The sequence below is a fragment of the Sminthopsis crassicaudata genome, chromosome 1, assembly GCF_048593235.1.
Source record: "Sminthopsis crassicaudata isolate SCR6 chromosome 1, ASM4859323v1, whole genome shotgun sequence".
Taxonomy (NCBI): domain Eukaryota; kingdom Metazoa; phylum Chordata; class Mammalia; order Dasyuromorphia; family Dasyuridae; genus Sminthopsis; species Sminthopsis crassicaudata.
The window spans coordinates 671247866-671264309 of NC_133617.1; the positions used below are offsets into that span (position 1 = coordinate 671247866).

The 16444-nt window shown below is 49.1% G+C and overlaps 1 protein-coding gene across 1 annotated transcript in view; it reads left to right on the forward strand.

Moving 5' to 3' along the window:
* The first annotated feature begins 868 nt into the window (after positions 1 to 868).
* The window catches only part of GNAI2 (G protein subunit alpha i2), an 87197-nt gene continuing 71621 nt past the window's right edge, over positions 869 to 16444 (forward strand). The window contains exon 1 of the mRNA XM_074283314.1: positions 869 to 1108. Within this exon, the coding sequence (XP_074139415.1) occupies positions 991 to 1108 (118 nt within the window). The 5' untranslated portion in view covers positions 869 to 990. The remainder of the gene's footprint in view (positions 1109 to 16444) is intronic.

Below are 16444 nucleotides of genomic sequence, written 5' to 3' on the forward strand. Positions count from 1 at the left end.
TTTCCTAACTTGCTTGTTACCCCCTGATTTTCCTAGCGGACGTTGCGGAACCCCCGGGGCGCGTCAGTTCTGTGGGACATTTTTACATTCTTGCACTCCCAGCCTGGAGCTGGCGACTTCTTCGCTCCGGCACCTCCCCGCGCGCCCCAGGCCCCGGCCCGACACCCCCAAATAAAACTCAGGCTATCTCTCGTGACTTGGGGGGGCGCTCTCCCTTTTTGGGAGCGCTTGAGGGGGCCTCCGCAGAAACCCTCCGGCGTGATCTGAAAGCACATTTTCGCCCATTAAAGAATTTTTTGGAGTCAGGAAGGACTTGGGTGGCCGAGACATTGACAAGCCGCGGATCAGCTTCCCTCTGAGACCAGCCAGCTGTACCCACCACTCAGGGCGGTGGGAGTGTCCCACGAGGTGATGAAAAGTTTTTTTACACCTGAAGTGATATATAAAAGTGAGTTATTATGCTATTAAGCCACGCCCCCAGCCCGAGGCCCAGTTAGCGGGGACTCTCCACTCCCACCCCCATTTCACAGCTAAGAATTAGATCTGCCCCAATCCCTGGTCCCGGGCAGCCGCCCCACCCGTTCTGGCTCCGCCCACTGACCCGCCCCGGACCAATCCCCGCCTCCGATCCCGCCTTTCTCCCAATCCCGTTTCTGACTTCGTCCTGGCCCAGCCTTCAGCCCAATCCCCACCCTCGATGGTCCCTTCGGCTCCTTCCCCGCCCCCGATTTACCTCACTCGTCCCCCGCCCAATCTTCGCCCCTGGTCCCGGGCCCTGGCCACACCTCCAGGCCAATCCCCGCCTCCGCGGCTGCTCCGCCCCGCCCCGCCCCGCCCCGCCGTCGCGGCCGCTGCGGAGGAGCCGGCGCCGCCCGCAGTCGCTGGGAGCTCCCCACACTAGCGCGGTCCGCGGGGTCCGGGCAGAGCGCGCGGAGGCGGGACGGGACGGTACGGGGCCGGGCCGGGGCCAGGCTGGGCCGGGCCGGCGGGATGGGGTGCACCGTGAGCGCCGAGGACAAGGCGGCGGCCGAGCGCTCGAAGATGATCGACAAGAACCTGCGGGAGGACGGCGAGAAGGCGGCGCGGGAGGTGAAGCTCCTGCTCCTCGGTAAGGCTGGGGCCTGATCCCCGGATTGGTCCTGGGCCCGCCCCCGGCCCCCCCTCCGCCCGGGCCGCGGCCCCTCTTCCTCCGGGCTCCACAAGGGCCGGCACGGTTCCCAGCGCTGCCCGTCACTTACTGGACCTAATCTGTCTTTTGACCATCGGAGGTCTGCTTTCCCACCCCGGGTGGGGGTCCCCGAATCCACCTTGTCAACCCCTGCCCCCAGCCTGCCGTGTCCGTGTAATGGAGACCCCCCTCTAGTCCCCCCAAACCTGCGCCCCTCCTGCCCCTCCTTGCCAACCCCCCCACCTCTCCTCAGCCCTATCAATGGGCCCTTTCAATATTCTGGACCCGAATCCCCAAATCTGTGGTCCAGCTCCATCTCCAGACCCCGGCATCCTTCCTCATTTATACCCCAAGCCTCGCTGACCCCTCCCTCTGAGCGCCAGACCCCTGGCATCCTTACCCACAGTCCACTCATTTCTGGCTCCAAATCCTTGTTTCTCTACACCCCTAAACCTTAATACCCTCAAGCCTTATAAGGCCCTCCAAAACGAGTGCTTCCTTTTTGCAATCACAAACCTATTCTCTCCATACACCCATACACACACACACACACACACACACACACACACACACACACACACACACACACACACACACACACACACACGTTCTCTCCTACTGTTCCTTAATTCACTGTCCCCTCTCTCAATTCCATTTTTCCTTGGCCTCCTCCTCATGCCTCCCAAACTCCTCCATCCCCAATCCAGCGACCCCCAAACTTTCTTACCCTTCTCAAGGCTCACCAAACTGACCCTTATGTCTTCACACTTTGGGGGGGGGCCTTGGAATCCCTGCTTTCCTTGGGAGGGGGACTCTTCTTAAACTGCCTTCCCATCTCATCCCGCGCTCCCAGAAATCCTCCCAGCCTCTACTCCAGACTTCCTCCGGCCTCTCTTTTGCCCCCTTAGGGGACGCCCCCACCTGCCTTTTGCCTATCCTCAGGTTTTACTTACTCCTCTCTACCGCTTTCCACGTCACAGGTTCTCCCAAATACCACTTGCATCTAGCTCCCCTCCACACTCCCCCCCATGCCCCCTAAAGATCTACAGATCTGCCTTCTGTCCCCGGCCGAGCCCGGTCTTTCCGCTATCTCTCCACCCAACCCCACCCCACCCCTGGGCAGAGATGGGGAGCCGGGCGGCTGCCTCCTGGGCGCGAGATGTGGGTGGATTTCCCAAGCCTCGGGGGTGGAGGGAAGGCTGAGGGAATCGAAGGCTTTTTCCGACTCCCCTAAACCCCCTACCTAGGTTACGGAAACGCCCTGGACTGGAGAGGAGGGCGGGGTGCGGGTGGGGGGTGGTGGAAATAGAGAAGTTCCTCTTGGTGGTGGGAAGGGGGGAAGCTGCCGGGCCGCTGGGGGCTGGGGCTGCCTCCACCTCCCGGGCCTCGTTCCGCTTACTTTGAGCTTTGGAGTTTCGAAGTGTTCCCCCCCCCTGCCCCTCCCTCGGAGCGGGTGGGGGGGATGGGGGACTGAACCTCTTCTTGGCTCCCCGGCGTGTGCTCTCGCCCTCCGACCCCCTCCCGAGTGCTCCTAAACCGGAGGCGGGGGAGTTTGTTTGGATCTTTGGAAAAGGGGATTTCGACCTTTTTTTTTTTTTTTAAATCTGCTTCCAGCCCCTGGGGAAAATGGTGGCGCTAGGGGAAGGGGAGGGGGGTGGGGAGGGACGGACATGTTGCTGTCCGGGAACTGGAGGCAGCTTCGACTTCCCTTTTTCACAGTCCGCGGGACTGGCGGGGTGGCTGGGGGGGGGGGGGGGGGACCAGCGGGGCACGGAGCGGCGGGGCGTCTTAGCGATTGCCCAGGATTGGCGGGGGTGGGGGGGTGGATCTTGTAAAGAGACTCCCCCGAGGCTGGGGGGGGGGGAAGCTCTGGAGCTGATGGGGAAGCCATTCTTTTACCTAGAGTTAAGGAAGTGGTTCTGTGCTAGCTGGTACCTCTCCCCACCCTCATCCAACCCCCCCCCTCAAAAAAAAAAAAAAAAAAGCCTGGAAGGAGAAAAACAAAGCGGCTGGGCCGATCCTGGGCCACTCCTCTGGGGTTTGTGTGAAGGGCCGGGAAAACAAACCCCTGGTGGGTTTGTGATCCTGTGGGACTGGCATCTGACTCCTGGGAGCTGTAGAAAGGAAACAGCCCCAGCCCAGGGAGGCCTAGGCCCCGGGCATCAGGAAATCATCTGAGGACCCGTGTGGGGCAAAATCGAGGTGGGGGAGGGGAGGGGGGAGGATTCTCCTCTTTGGAGCTCCCTGACCGTTTGAGTGGTGTTTCTGGTGCTTATCACTGATGAAATGTTCTGACGTCGAGAGGGGAGGAAATGGATGTACCCAGTACTGTGTGTGCGCGGTGGGGAAGGCTGAGGCCAGCTGTTTACGGGGAGGGCAGGGCAGGGCACAGCCCCGCTCTCCGCACAGTTAGAAGCTGCTTCCTGTGCCTGGCGGTGTGTTCTGAGAGGTGGGTGGAAGCTGTGTGGGCTGGTCCCAAGCTGTGTATGCCTTTCTCCACATTCACGTTGGCCTTCCCCTTGGGATGGGCCCACCTCAAGCTTTAAGTAGCAGGTGGAAGATTGTCCCTGTTTCAGCTTGAAGCTTTCCCTGGCAGGGACTGCTGTTTTCCTCACAATGACATCATTCTCCTCTGAACCCCATTCTCCTTTATACCCCCAATTGGTATTACCCTTGTCTAGCCTCCTTTTTTGAGAACGGGGAGGGGAGGGACAGCGGGGCCTTCGGTTAGGAGGAGGAGAGAGAGGGTGGAAGGCTACCTTGGGGATTCTCAACCCACAATGCGGGGCTGGGCTGCCTGTCTTCTGATCTGCTCCCCCCACCCCGAGATTTTTTTAAAGCAGGAATAAACTAGATTTTTTTCTTATTTTTTTTTTTAAATAGCAGCTGTTCAAGTGTAAATAGTGCTGAAGTCTTGAGATATCTTATTCCCCCTTGTTTGAAGCCAGAAATGGTTTTGGGCTCCCCTTCAGATGGTTGTAAAATGAGACTGTTTTTCACAGGGGAAGATGGGAGAGCTGCAGGCTGGCAGCATCCATCCTTTCTTCTGGATGGTGACTAATTAGAGGTGCTATTAGAGGTGGTAATTTCTGGGCACATGCATCAGTTTTAGGGTAATTACAGCTCTATGCTCACCTCCAGCAAAGCTATTCATTGGACTTGTGGGTTTAAGGATCCTGGCATCGCCTGTGGTTTTCAGACAGAATGACTGACCAGGGAGGCTTTGGGATAAGCAGACTTTTTCAAGATGGCAACTGAATGGTGGAGAAGGGCTTTGCAGAGCCCAGGTCTGCCGCCCAACCTCCTCCCAGTCCCACTTTATTCTTGGACTGACATACTGTGCTGTGTCCAGCAATGTGTCCAGGGTGGGAGCAACGCTTTTATGGTTCTTGGGTTCTTAAAAGTTTCTGAGAGAGGAACAGCTTCCTGGTTGGCAGGAGGAAACGAGCAGCCGAGAATGTGATAGCAGAGTGTTGGGCGGCATGGGGCGGTCTTCTTGGCAGCCAGTCTCTTTGTAAGCTTCCATTGGCTCTCAGGTTTGGATGTGACCTCTGGGGTAGCAGAAACCTGATCTGTATTTTGATGTCTCCAGAGTGTCATTTGTAGTTAGTTTTTAAGGTGGCTTTGATGGAAGGGATCTGCCTGTGTGCCTGTGTTGGCTTCCCAAAGGCTTCAGTGCCCTTACCCTGTTGAAAGATTTTATTGTCAGAGGACTGGTACTGGGAGTCTTACTCCGAGTTTCCCCCTGACTGGTTTGGGGTGGGGGTGGCGGGGTGAGGAAGCAGCTGGACCAGTCAGAGAAGACCTTCCTTGTCCGGCTGCTAGTGGAACTTGGCCTTGGTGGGGGCAGGGGAGGAGGGGAAGCCCAGAGGAAGGAAAAGAGCAGAGCACAGTATTCAACGTATCCTCTGTCCTGGGAAGCCTTTCCCAAAGCTCTGTCCTTTATCCATTTCTGTGGCTCTTGTCCCTTTCTTTCCCTCTCTTCCTGGCAGTGCCAGCCACTTTCTATCCTATGTGTCTGCCTTTGGAGCCCAGATCACCCTCCCTGATGGATTTTTTCAGGAACATTGATAAGAACTGTTATTTCTCTAGTGCTTTTAACACTTACAAAATGTTTTCCCTATAGCACTCTTTATAAGGATTATTAGCTCCATCTTACAAATGAGAAACCTGACTAAGGCCTGTGGACACCTGGCATAGTAAATGTTGTCTCTGGGATCAGCACTCAGGTTTGCCCTGAATCTAGAGTATTTGCCACCATGTCTCACGATAGTAATAAGTGCTATAATTCAGTAAACATTTATTAAGGGCTTCTTATTGCAAGGCACTCTGTCGGGTGTCAGGAATACTATTCCCTGCTCTCCAAGTGTTTACAATCTTCCCTTGCTCTAGTCCTAAGTAGGTGTTGCAAGTACCCTGTTTTAACAGAAGAGATCCCTAAAGTTTCACAGCTCACCAGAGTGTTAGTCATTAGGATTTGAATCCAGGATTCCTGACCTTACGGCTAATGCTCTTTATAAATGAGAAGGTGATTTTCACTGGGCTCTCAGCATGTTCCCACTGCAAAGGCATATAAAACATGGATGTAAAATCCTGTGTCCATTGCACAGAAAAGATGAAATAACATAGCCTTTGCTCTCAAAGGGCTTACAGTCTAATTTGGTACAGCACAAACACATGAGTAACTGAAATGCTAGAGAGAAATATACCAGACAGGATCCTGGAAGAAATCTAGTTAAAATCCTTAAGATTTCTCTCTTCTCAGAATCTCACTGAGCTGAAGCATCCAGCCTTTAAGAAAGGGAAGTCTGTGGGCTCTACACCAGGCTTAGATCTGCAAGGCTTTTCAAGCTCCCCTCCCTCCAGTTTACAGTTTGGAGAAGAATCTGGATTTGGTGGTTAGGAAAGGAGATGAAACCTTGAGAGCCATCAGCTGGGTGGCTCATAGATAGAGCCCCAAGCCTGCAATCTGGAAGACTTGAATTCAGATACAGTCCCAGACACTCACTAGCTCAGAGACTGGGCAAGCCACTTAATCTCTGTTTGCCTCAATTTCCTTATTTGTGCATGGGAAATAATAATAGAACCTACTTCCTGGGGTTGTTGAGAGGATCAGATGATTATTTGTAAAGTACTTAGCCCAATACATAGTAACCACTATATAAATGTAACCTATTATTATTATTTACAGTATCATAGATTTAGATGAAATAATCCCTTAGCACAATGCTGAGCACATAAAAGGCATTTAATAAACACATGCTCCTTCCCCTCTCTTCCCCTTAGAGGTTATAAGGGGACCTTAGATGTTACCTTTTACCTCCCCCCATCCCAACCTTTTTTTTTTTAAACATATGAGAAACCTGAGGTCCCCAGAAGGAAAGGAAATTGCCCAAGAGTTGCACAGCTGATAAAACAGTCTGGCAAGGATTAAAGACCTTTAGTTTTTTTCTTCGCCTGAAGTCTCTAGCAAAATTATTTTTAAAAAGTCTAGTCTCCTTTCAATGAAAATTAGAGATCTGCCCACACTGGACCCCTGGAGGCAAGTGTGTGCGAACAGGAAGCACAGGTGTGCCCGCTAGGCAGGAGAGCAGCAGGCACTTAGATTTTTTTGTCCACCCTCTTCTTTCTTCCTGGAGCAAATCTTTGCCTGTATTGAATGGAGTGGTTCTACTGCATCGAAGGACTGGCTGGTAGCTGGAAGTTAGTAGAGAGCTTGTGACCCCAGGATTGGGAATGGAAAAGAGAAGGTAACTCCAGGTGGAGTCTTATTAGTATTCTCTCCCAGGAAAGCAGAAGTTAGCTGGAGGACCCTTGGAGGAATCTAGGAGAGATGGGAAACTACTCTAGACAGGCAGGGCAGGACAGGACAGGACAGGATAGGATAGGATGAAGTCTTAGCCAGGGAGTGAGGTGAGGTTTCCATGGCGCAGGGGAAAGGCCATTGGACTGGAAATAGGCCCTGACTCTGACACTGCTCAGGCTCTGGGTAGATAGGTCACTTCTCCTCCCAAGGCCTCAAGTTTCTTAATCTATCAAATGAAGGAGATAGACCAGATGATTTCTAAGCTCTCTTCTAGCGCTGAATAATCTGTGCCCTAATAACCCTTTGATTGTTGACGTTCTGTGTTCTTTGTTCTGAGGTCTCTTCAAACTCTGACACTGTGTGTGACTGAGACTGTGATTATGTGCTTCTGTTCCCTGGAAAATTATTATAAGTGTGATTGTTTTCCCCACCCCTTTTTTGACTGAGTTCTTTAACAGGTCCATAGTAAGCAACCCTTTTGTTGGGTTCAAGATCAGACCTGGGCCTCCCTGGGGGTGAATATTGGCTGTTACGGGGCACAGTATTGAAATACAATATAACAAGGTGAGGATTAATGTCTTTAACCAGGAATTGGACCATAACAATGAGAGAAAATGGTGCTGGGTTGGTGAGGGTGGAAGTTAGGAGGCATTTGTCCCTGGGGAATGAGAAAGAGAAGAGACACCCCTAGAAGGGTCATCTAGTCCAGTTTTACAGAAACACAGACCTGCTGGTGGGGAGGGAGTTCAGGGAAGAAGGAAGAGAGGGACGTTCTTATACTATATGAGAGCCATACACAGAGCAGTTCATTCCCTGTCATATCATGGAGGCCATCTGCCCTTGTGTTTTGAGAGTCCCCCCCCAAATAGGCTTCAATCTGGCTACTGCTGCTATGGATTGCGCTGGCCGGGATGAATCACAGGTGGATGGACTCCTTTCAGAAGATGAGTGGGTGAAGTCTGTGCTGTAATAGGTGAGCCAGGCTTAATAGGAAGGATGCACCTGCCTAATCAGCTCTCCTATCCCAAACAAGGAATGCTTTCTCAGAGGTACTTGGGAGAGCCTCTCAATCCCCATTATAGCCCCATTACACATACAGGGGAGGTGCAAGTGCCCACTGTGAGCCTCACAGCATCCTAGAAGGAGGAGTTTTCACCCCAACTCCCATTTTCGATGAAAGCCCAAAGAGATTGAATAATATACTTGGGGTCACTAACTCAGATGGAGCAGCCCTTGAAATGGGCCCGGATGTCATCTGCATAGTTCTGCCTGGAGCTCTCACTATATATAGTGCTCTCTCTATAAACTCAAGTTCATTCGTTTGGCCTCAGCATCCGTTTGTGTTGGGCACATTTAAGATTTGTGTGACAATAATGGGCCCTCCTATAATCATGGTGGGTTATTATTGACGTGCATTGTGCCTGAGAAAGCTAAGCACTCCCTAATAGCTCTCTGAAGAATTAGCCAGGATGGGAAAGACATCTTTGTTCATTGTTGGATCCATGGGTTTAAAAAAAAAAATCCTTTTAATTTTGTAAAGCTCTTTTGGCCAGCAGCCAGGCCCCAAAACAATAGGCTCAGTTGGGTTAAGTTGGTGTGCAGGGTCTGTAGCTAATAATGTTGATTGAACATAATACCATCCCAGTGCCCATTTTTAGGAAGTGTCTGGTAGGCACTCTGTATCCCTCTGTCCTGGCTCCCTCCTCACCTTGGTTTCTGCTGCTTTGACTCTGGCTATAACACATTTTACCAAAGCCTAAAATGATTGCAGGAGTTCAGGTCCGTCCTCAGAAATGATTTTGAATCAGGGACAGAGTCAACCTGTGAAGGTCTGAAGAGAGCCCGACTCTTTCATCTTTTATTCAAGCCCTTTTGTACAAAATGACTAATATGGAAAGTTTTACATGAAAAAATAATAACAGTAGCAGATTATTTAGCTCTTTAAATATTACAAAGAGCTTTACATTTATTATCTTTTTTTCTTTTATTCAAGTCTTTTTGTACAAAATAACTAACATGGGAAGTTTTACTTTTTTATTAATTCAGTATATATGCATGAGTAAAAAAATTATAACATTATCCCTTATATTCATTTTTCCAGATTTTCCCCTCCCTCCCTCTACTCCCTCCCCTAGATGACAGGCAATCTCATACATTTTACATGTGTTACAGTATAACCTAGATATAATATATGTGTGTAAATACCATTTTCTTGTTGCACATTAAGTATTGGATTCCGAAAGTATAAGTAACCTGGGTAGATAGACAGTAGTGCTAATATTTTACATTCAATTCCCAGTGTTCCTTCTCTGGGTGTAGTTGTTTCTGTCCATCATTGATCAGCTGGAAGTGAGATGGATTCTTTATGTTGAAGATTTCCACTTCCATCAGAATACATCTTCATACAGCATTGTTGTTGAAGTGTACCCTGGTTCTGCTTGTTTCACTCAGCATCAGTTCATGTAAGTCTCTCCAAGCCTCTCTGTATTCCTCCTGCTGGTCATTTCTTACAGAGCAATAATATTCCATAGCCTTCATCTACCATAATTTACCCAACCATTCTCCAATGGATGGACATCCATTCATCTTCCAGTTTCTAGCCACTACGAAAAGCCGACTCTTTCATCAAATCAATTTAGAGCTGCAAAGAGACTTAAAGACCATCTTCCCCAATGCCCCCATTTTAGAGCTGGGAAGCTGAGAGAGATTAAGCACTTGGCCAAGATTACAACAAAAATAGCAGGGTCTGAATTTGAATCAGGTGTTGTGGCTTCAAATTCAGTGCCCAGTCAATTGCAGCAGTTGCTTTCCCAGGAATCCTTGCTCTCAAAACCATCCCTAAGGCCTGGAAATCCTGTTCAGCCCTTGGCCTGGGCAGTGATTCCCAGAGACAGCTGTTGGGGAGGAGAAGGGCTCAGGCTATGAGTCCAAAGAGCTTACACCACCCATCCTTGGTGTTGGGTTTAATCCCCCTCCCATTTAGATGCCAGGCTTGTTGGGGAGGGAATCTGGACTGGTTAGACTTGGGAAGTTATTCTATGGATGCACATGGGAGTAAGAATTGGAAGTTAGAAGAACATAAAATTTAGAATGGGAACGAACATATTTTAATCATCTATCCAGTCCAGCTTCCATACTTGGGAGAGGAGAAGACTAAAGCCCATAGTTTGGAAGGGACTTGGCCAAAAACTCACAAATAGAAACATACTTTGAACACAGATCATCAGATTTCAAATCCTGTGCTGCTTTGATTCAGGTGGGAGACTAGCTGCAATGCAAGAGACTCACTCCATCATTTACTAGTGGTATGACCTAGGACAGATATATTCATTTCTTGTAGCTTCTGAGTGTCCTCATCTGTTTTTGGGTACCAGAGTGGTGTGAGAAAAGTGTTTTCTAAACCCTAAAGCTCTATTCATCATTGGCCATTCGCCAACTAATGCTCTCTGTGTATGGGGAGTCTGAGGCCAGTGGGTCTCTGGGTATTCAATCAGAGATAGAGTGTAGGGAAGGGCGGTGATGGGCAAGATTTAGATGGAAGTGGGATGGGAGTTAATGGTCCCAGAAGCTGTTTGTCTGAGTGCTGTCCGTTTTTCTGTCCCCCTTCCTGAACACGGTGGAGAAAGTGTTGGATTTATCATCAGGAGACCTGTACTAAAGCCCTGGCACTGACTTCCCCACAGTGACCTGGACATGTCACTTAGCCATTTGTAAAATGAGGCCTGCAGACCTGCCCAACTCCCTCACTGGATAGTTGGAAAGACAAAATGAGATCCTTTGGGGGAAGGAGCTTCTGTTGTCCTAGATTTGGAAGTAGTGCCAAGGTTCAAATCCCAACTGCTGTTTACAAGTTGTGTAACTAAGTAAATTCCTTCCTCTCTTAAGTTTCCTTTTTTGTACGATGAAGGGATTGAACGGAATGGATCTCAAAGGACCCTTCCAGTTAAGAATCCTATGGACATCCTTCAACAGACTCAGTTTTCTAAGCATCAGGGCCACTCTCTGGGGCTACTGACCTCTGTCACCATTCCCATCACTCTCCTGATTATGAATCAGCAGAAGGATTGGGGGGAGGAGGGAAAGGGAAGGGAAGGGAACCAAAGATGTGATCCTCCCTGTGTCTGGGAGGTTTATGGTTTTTGGAGCCTGAACTCTCTGCAGAAGAACACATAGCCCTCCCTTCTTCTATTCCTCTTTTTTCCCCCATCTGCCATAGATTGTTCTAGTCTTCCAGTTCCAGTCTCGAGTTTCCTTTATCATTCCCCACTTCACCCAGTGCCCTGAGTTATTTTTAGATGAAGGCGGGAAAGTCCTTTGAGTCCCAAACATTTGGGGAGGAGGAGACTTGGGAAACCCCAGGCCTCAGCCTGAAAAGTGGCTCCATTTCACAGCTTTCCTTCAGTTTCTCCTCGTCTCTTCGGTTTTTCTGTTCAGGATGAGGGGTTGATATTCCCAGGATCTCTTGCCTGGGCTAACTTAGCTCCACTGAGTATTGGGGATTTCCCCCCCCTTAGAATTCGATCAGCCTATAGGAAAAAGGTACTGGGCCCCCTTCCCAAGTATTTCATCTGCCTTCATAAGATTTAGAGCTGGAAGGGACCCTCTCTAGTTCAACCATCTCATTCTAGAGAGGAGGAAGCCAAATACGCCTTTAATGGGGAAGTGACTTGTCCAAGCTCACCGCAGGTGGCAGTTCCACAGTGTCAGGGACACAGTCTTTCTTTCTCTCTGCCTGATAGGGTCTGTCTGCTTCTCTGCCTTCCATGCAGCCCAAGTGATTGTCCTAAATCACTGTGTGACCATGTCACGCCGGCTTGATAAACCTCAGTGGATCCCCAGGCAGGTAAGAGACAGAGAATATAGAGAGCTGAAGTGGGAGTCAGGAAGATCTTGTTTCTGACATTCACTAAGTATTCAACCTCTGGGCAAGTCCCTTAACTACCATCTGCCTCAGTTTCCTCATCTGTAAAGTGAAAATAACAATCATGGGATTGTTGTGTCAACTAAGAGAGGGTATGTGTGTATATAGATGTATATGGAAGTGTATGTATATGCGCCACATAAAGTTTATCTGTTTATTATTATTATTATTATTATTATTACTACTACTACTACTACTACTACTACCAGCCCCACCATCTCTAGGAGTAGATATATTCTCAATTCTTTGGCATTTCAGCCTGGTCCCAGCCTCCCCCTCCAGCCTTATTCCTTAGTCTTATTGGCCTTTTTCCTATCCAGCACTCTCATTCCAAAGGTTTGCTCTGCCCACACAATCCTGAGTTTCCTGTAAGACTCAGCTCAGGGGCCACCTTCTACTCAAGGCTTAAGTCATCTCTACCAACTGGCTGACACCTAGTCTGTGTTTTCTACTTGTACATGTTTTTTTCTTCCCCTTCCTCTAATGTTCAGGCTAGCTTTCTGGAGCTCCTCCAGAAGGGCCTTGGTCTCAGCAGGATAGACACCACAAGAATGGTCAAGAAGAGTCTAGATACTTTATGCTGGTCCAGTCTTGATCTTAGTGAAGGAGGCATGAGAGCCACTACGAGGGTATTCAAAGACAGAATGTCTATCTTCCAGTCCTTCTTCGCCCTTTTATAGCTTATTGTAATTTCATCATCACAGCATACTGATTATGTGTGAACTGGAGAATCATTACATCACCATGTTAAGTACTAAATATATATGTGAACTAGAGAATCATCATCTCATCAATTCCACTGAGTTAACACCTTGTGTCAAGTGTACTTCTCCACAGTTCTGACCCTCCACATCTCCCGCTTTCTTTTGTTTTAGAACACAGGTGGTCACATCCTCCCTCACTTCTCAGGAAGAGAGATGAAAACACCAAAAAAAGGGAAGTGATCATGTCCTCCCTGACTTATTGCATTGATTATGGGTGAACTTAGAGAACTATTACATCACTATACTAAGTACTAAGTATGTATGTGAATTAGAGAACCATCATCTCATCATTTCCACTGAATTAATACCTTGTTTCAAGTATTCTTTTCCAGAGTTCCAGCCCTCTACACTTTCCTCCATCTAGAATGTAGGCTCCTTGAAGACAAGGTTGTTTCCTGTTTGATTTTGTATACTGGAGGCCTAGCAGGGTCAAAGTAACAGGTGCTTCATAAATGTATTTTGATTGATTGATTGAAGAAGGGAGTGGGGGGCCAGGAATGGGCCTGGCCTTCCTTACTGGCAAAGTGGAAGAAAATGGAGTTGGCAGTGCCATGCCGTTTCTTCCAGCTCTGCTTCTCCCTCCTGAACCTGGTGGAAGGCAGTGAACACAGTTGGCGCTTTTTGAATGTGTGCTGAATTGATTTGCTTGAATTAGCCCTGCTGAGAGAGGAAGAGGAATGGGTACATGTAGCGTCTTCATATTTGTTGATGATGAAGCACAGGAAGTACTGTATCTTCTGCCATTAGACTTAGAGGCTCAGCTTCCATTTGAATTGGAAGAGAATATAGAATGTCAGACTCAAAGGGACTTTAGGATGGCAGAATTGGGAGAGTTAACGATTATAGAATTGGAGCTTTAGAGTTGGAAAGGTTCACTTTGCAGATGAGGAAACGGAGGTCCAGAGGTTGAGAGCCTTGTCCAGTTAGACAGAGGTCCTAAGTGTCAAAGCTGAATTTGACCCCAGAACCTTATACTCCAAACATCTCTTTCCTTTATACTCCCCTGCCTTATAGCCCAAGCCCTTTCCCAAGGACATAGGTCACACCTTAAATTGGTGGTAGAAGAAGGTAGAACTCTGATGTTCTAACAGTGTCTGAAGGTATCGAGGTGGCTCCAGGGGATAGAGCTTTGGATCTGGAGGCAGGAAGATCTGAGTTTAAATCCAGCCAGTCACTCAATAGTGTTTCACCTTTGTATCTCTACTTCCTCCCCCCAAGAAAGGTGAAGATCTCACATGGAATCATTCACCCCGGTCTGCCTCAGTTTCCTTATCTGTAAAATGGAGATAATGGCTCCTACCTCTCTAGGTCATTATGAGGATCAAAAGAGTTAATATCTGTAAAGTGCCTGGCACATAATAGGTGCCACATAAATGTTAGCTATCATGGTGATGGTGATGATAATAAAGGAGCTAAAATGAAGGGAGGAACCGGACCCTGCTGGAAACTATGCTTTGGCCCTGAGCTCTCATTTATTTGGCCCCTCAAGATCACTACTTGAGCCCTGAAATCCATGAGCCTCAGAGTTGAGGCCCCATTTCTCTACCGTGGGTGGGGAGGAATTGTAGTAAAGAAGATGCAAATGTAACCCTGGCTGGCTTCTCAGCTAGTTTGCATTTCAATAACCTCCACCAGTTTGTAGAGGCCCTATGACTTTGGGGGAGGGGAAGAGAGACAGGCTGAGGGGGGGGGGTGTTCTTCTTCCCTGTGGTGGCTACTGAGGGGAAAGGGAGGGGAGTATAAGTGCTCTTGGTGGGGTGTCCTCCATTACCCTTTGTCCCCTTTTATAGCCTGAGGCAGGAAAGGGAAGAAAGGGCTGAGCTGTCTTGAAACTGGAAGGCTGCTCCTTTTCTTTGGGGAAATTGCTGGGGAGATAGGAGATGGGTCCCTAAGCTGGGGGATTTTGTCTTGTTGCATTTTGTACCCCTCTAGTGATGGCAGGCCCCTGCTCCCAATAGGCCTGTAATGGTTAGGGATTCTGCTTAGGCCACAGTGTTCCCCTTGAGCTTGGGTTTCTGGGAGTCCCTGAGCTCAGACCTGGGAAGGCCAGAATAAAAGCAAAGTAGAGAGACCTGGGACTGACCCCCCTCTCCATCCTTCACCCCCTGACTAATTGTGTCTCCTGGAGTTCAGCATTATCTCTGAATTTTGCTTTCCTCACCTATGAAATGGGGGCTTGTTTTAGGAAATGGTCTCTGGAGTCCCTTCCAGCTCCAACTTTCCAGGTTCTAAAATTAAGACAGTTCTGAAAGCCCTTAGACAAACCCCCAACTCTGTCAAGCTGAAACTGAGAGAAGGAAAAGGACTTACCCAGGATGACACAGTCAGTGGAGGAGGAGAGTCTAGAACTAAGCTTTGCAGACTCCCAGTCCTCTCTCTGGTCTGGCACCTGGTGGACTCCCCTCTCTACCCACCAAATTCCCAAGACTTTATACCAGACAGCATCCCATACAAGGCCCTCTCCAACTCTCAATTCCACAAGTAGAATTGAGGCTCTGCTGAGGCCCTCATATGTGCCCCTAGGGTTCAGGCATGGACCTGTGGCTACCTCTCAAACTCCTATGGAAATTATTGAATCTCTTGAGAGATTTTATTCCGAAGATGGACTTAGTACACGCTAATTCAGAGGCCCAAGGCTTCCTGGGAAGGGTGACCTTTGAGAAGGTCTTTGAAGGATGTTCAGAAGACAGTGACTTCTCACCTTCATCAGTCTCATGACATTCTACTTGGTTCTCGGCTTTGTATTCTTTCTTGTATCAGAATTACTTATGTGTTTTTATTTCCCCATTATATGATTTAGGATAATGTGGCTCAACCTCTCCTAACTGTATGGAAGGAGAAGTGGGAGAAGTGGGGGCTCAGAGGGAGGAGAGTGACCTGCCCAAAGTCATACAGGTTCTAGTAAGTGCCAGAACCAGGATTGAATCCCAGACCCTCGGCTGCATCCAGGTGCCCACAGGTGGAATTCCTGTGTCTGTGTGGGTTGGCTTAGACAACCACCCTCTGAAGTCCTCTCTAGTTATCACTTTGGTTATTTACTGTCTGGATGACCTTAATCACGTCACCTATCCCTGATGGACTTCAGTTTATTAGATGATCCCCAACACATTGTAACTTGGATCCCATGGCTATGGATTGGAGATCTAAGATGAGAATAAATAATGGTGGGCTGTCCATCTACTCTCTAGAAAAGGAGCCTGGGCCTGCAGAGTCCATGGGCTGGGGGACGGACACCGGCTTTAGCGTCCCAGGCTCAGGATGCCGCTGCTTTGCTCACCAAGGAGAGCTGGGGATCCCTAGAGGAGGCCGGCCCTCAAGTGGGAACCGCCTGCCTGTTATCTGGGGAAATGGTGCCATGAAAGCAGAATTACTGGCAGTAATGATGCCCTAAGTGGGTTATAAATGTACTGTGCCATTACCAGCCTGATTTTTTCCCAGTGATATTCACCAATAAATTTGTCAAGGGCCATCTGTAAGCTCGGAAGGCCGCCTCCAGCCTCTTCGTTCCAAGGACCTTGGGCCCTGGGGTGGGGTGGCCCATGGCTGGGCTGGCAAGGTAGGGCTGCAGCCGGAGCGTCCCTGCCAGAGACTATCCAGTGTAATCCTGCTGATTTACATGAGGAAGCTGAGATGCTAGGAGATCAAGGGACTTCCCCAGCTTCTGCGGTTTTATCAGTAGAATCACAAGGTTTCAGGGGCCAAAGCCTGTAGCTGGGAATTTGGAGGGGAAGTTGCCCTCCAACTGGGGGGACAGAGTACAGACCTGGGGGTTGAATCCTGGGTTC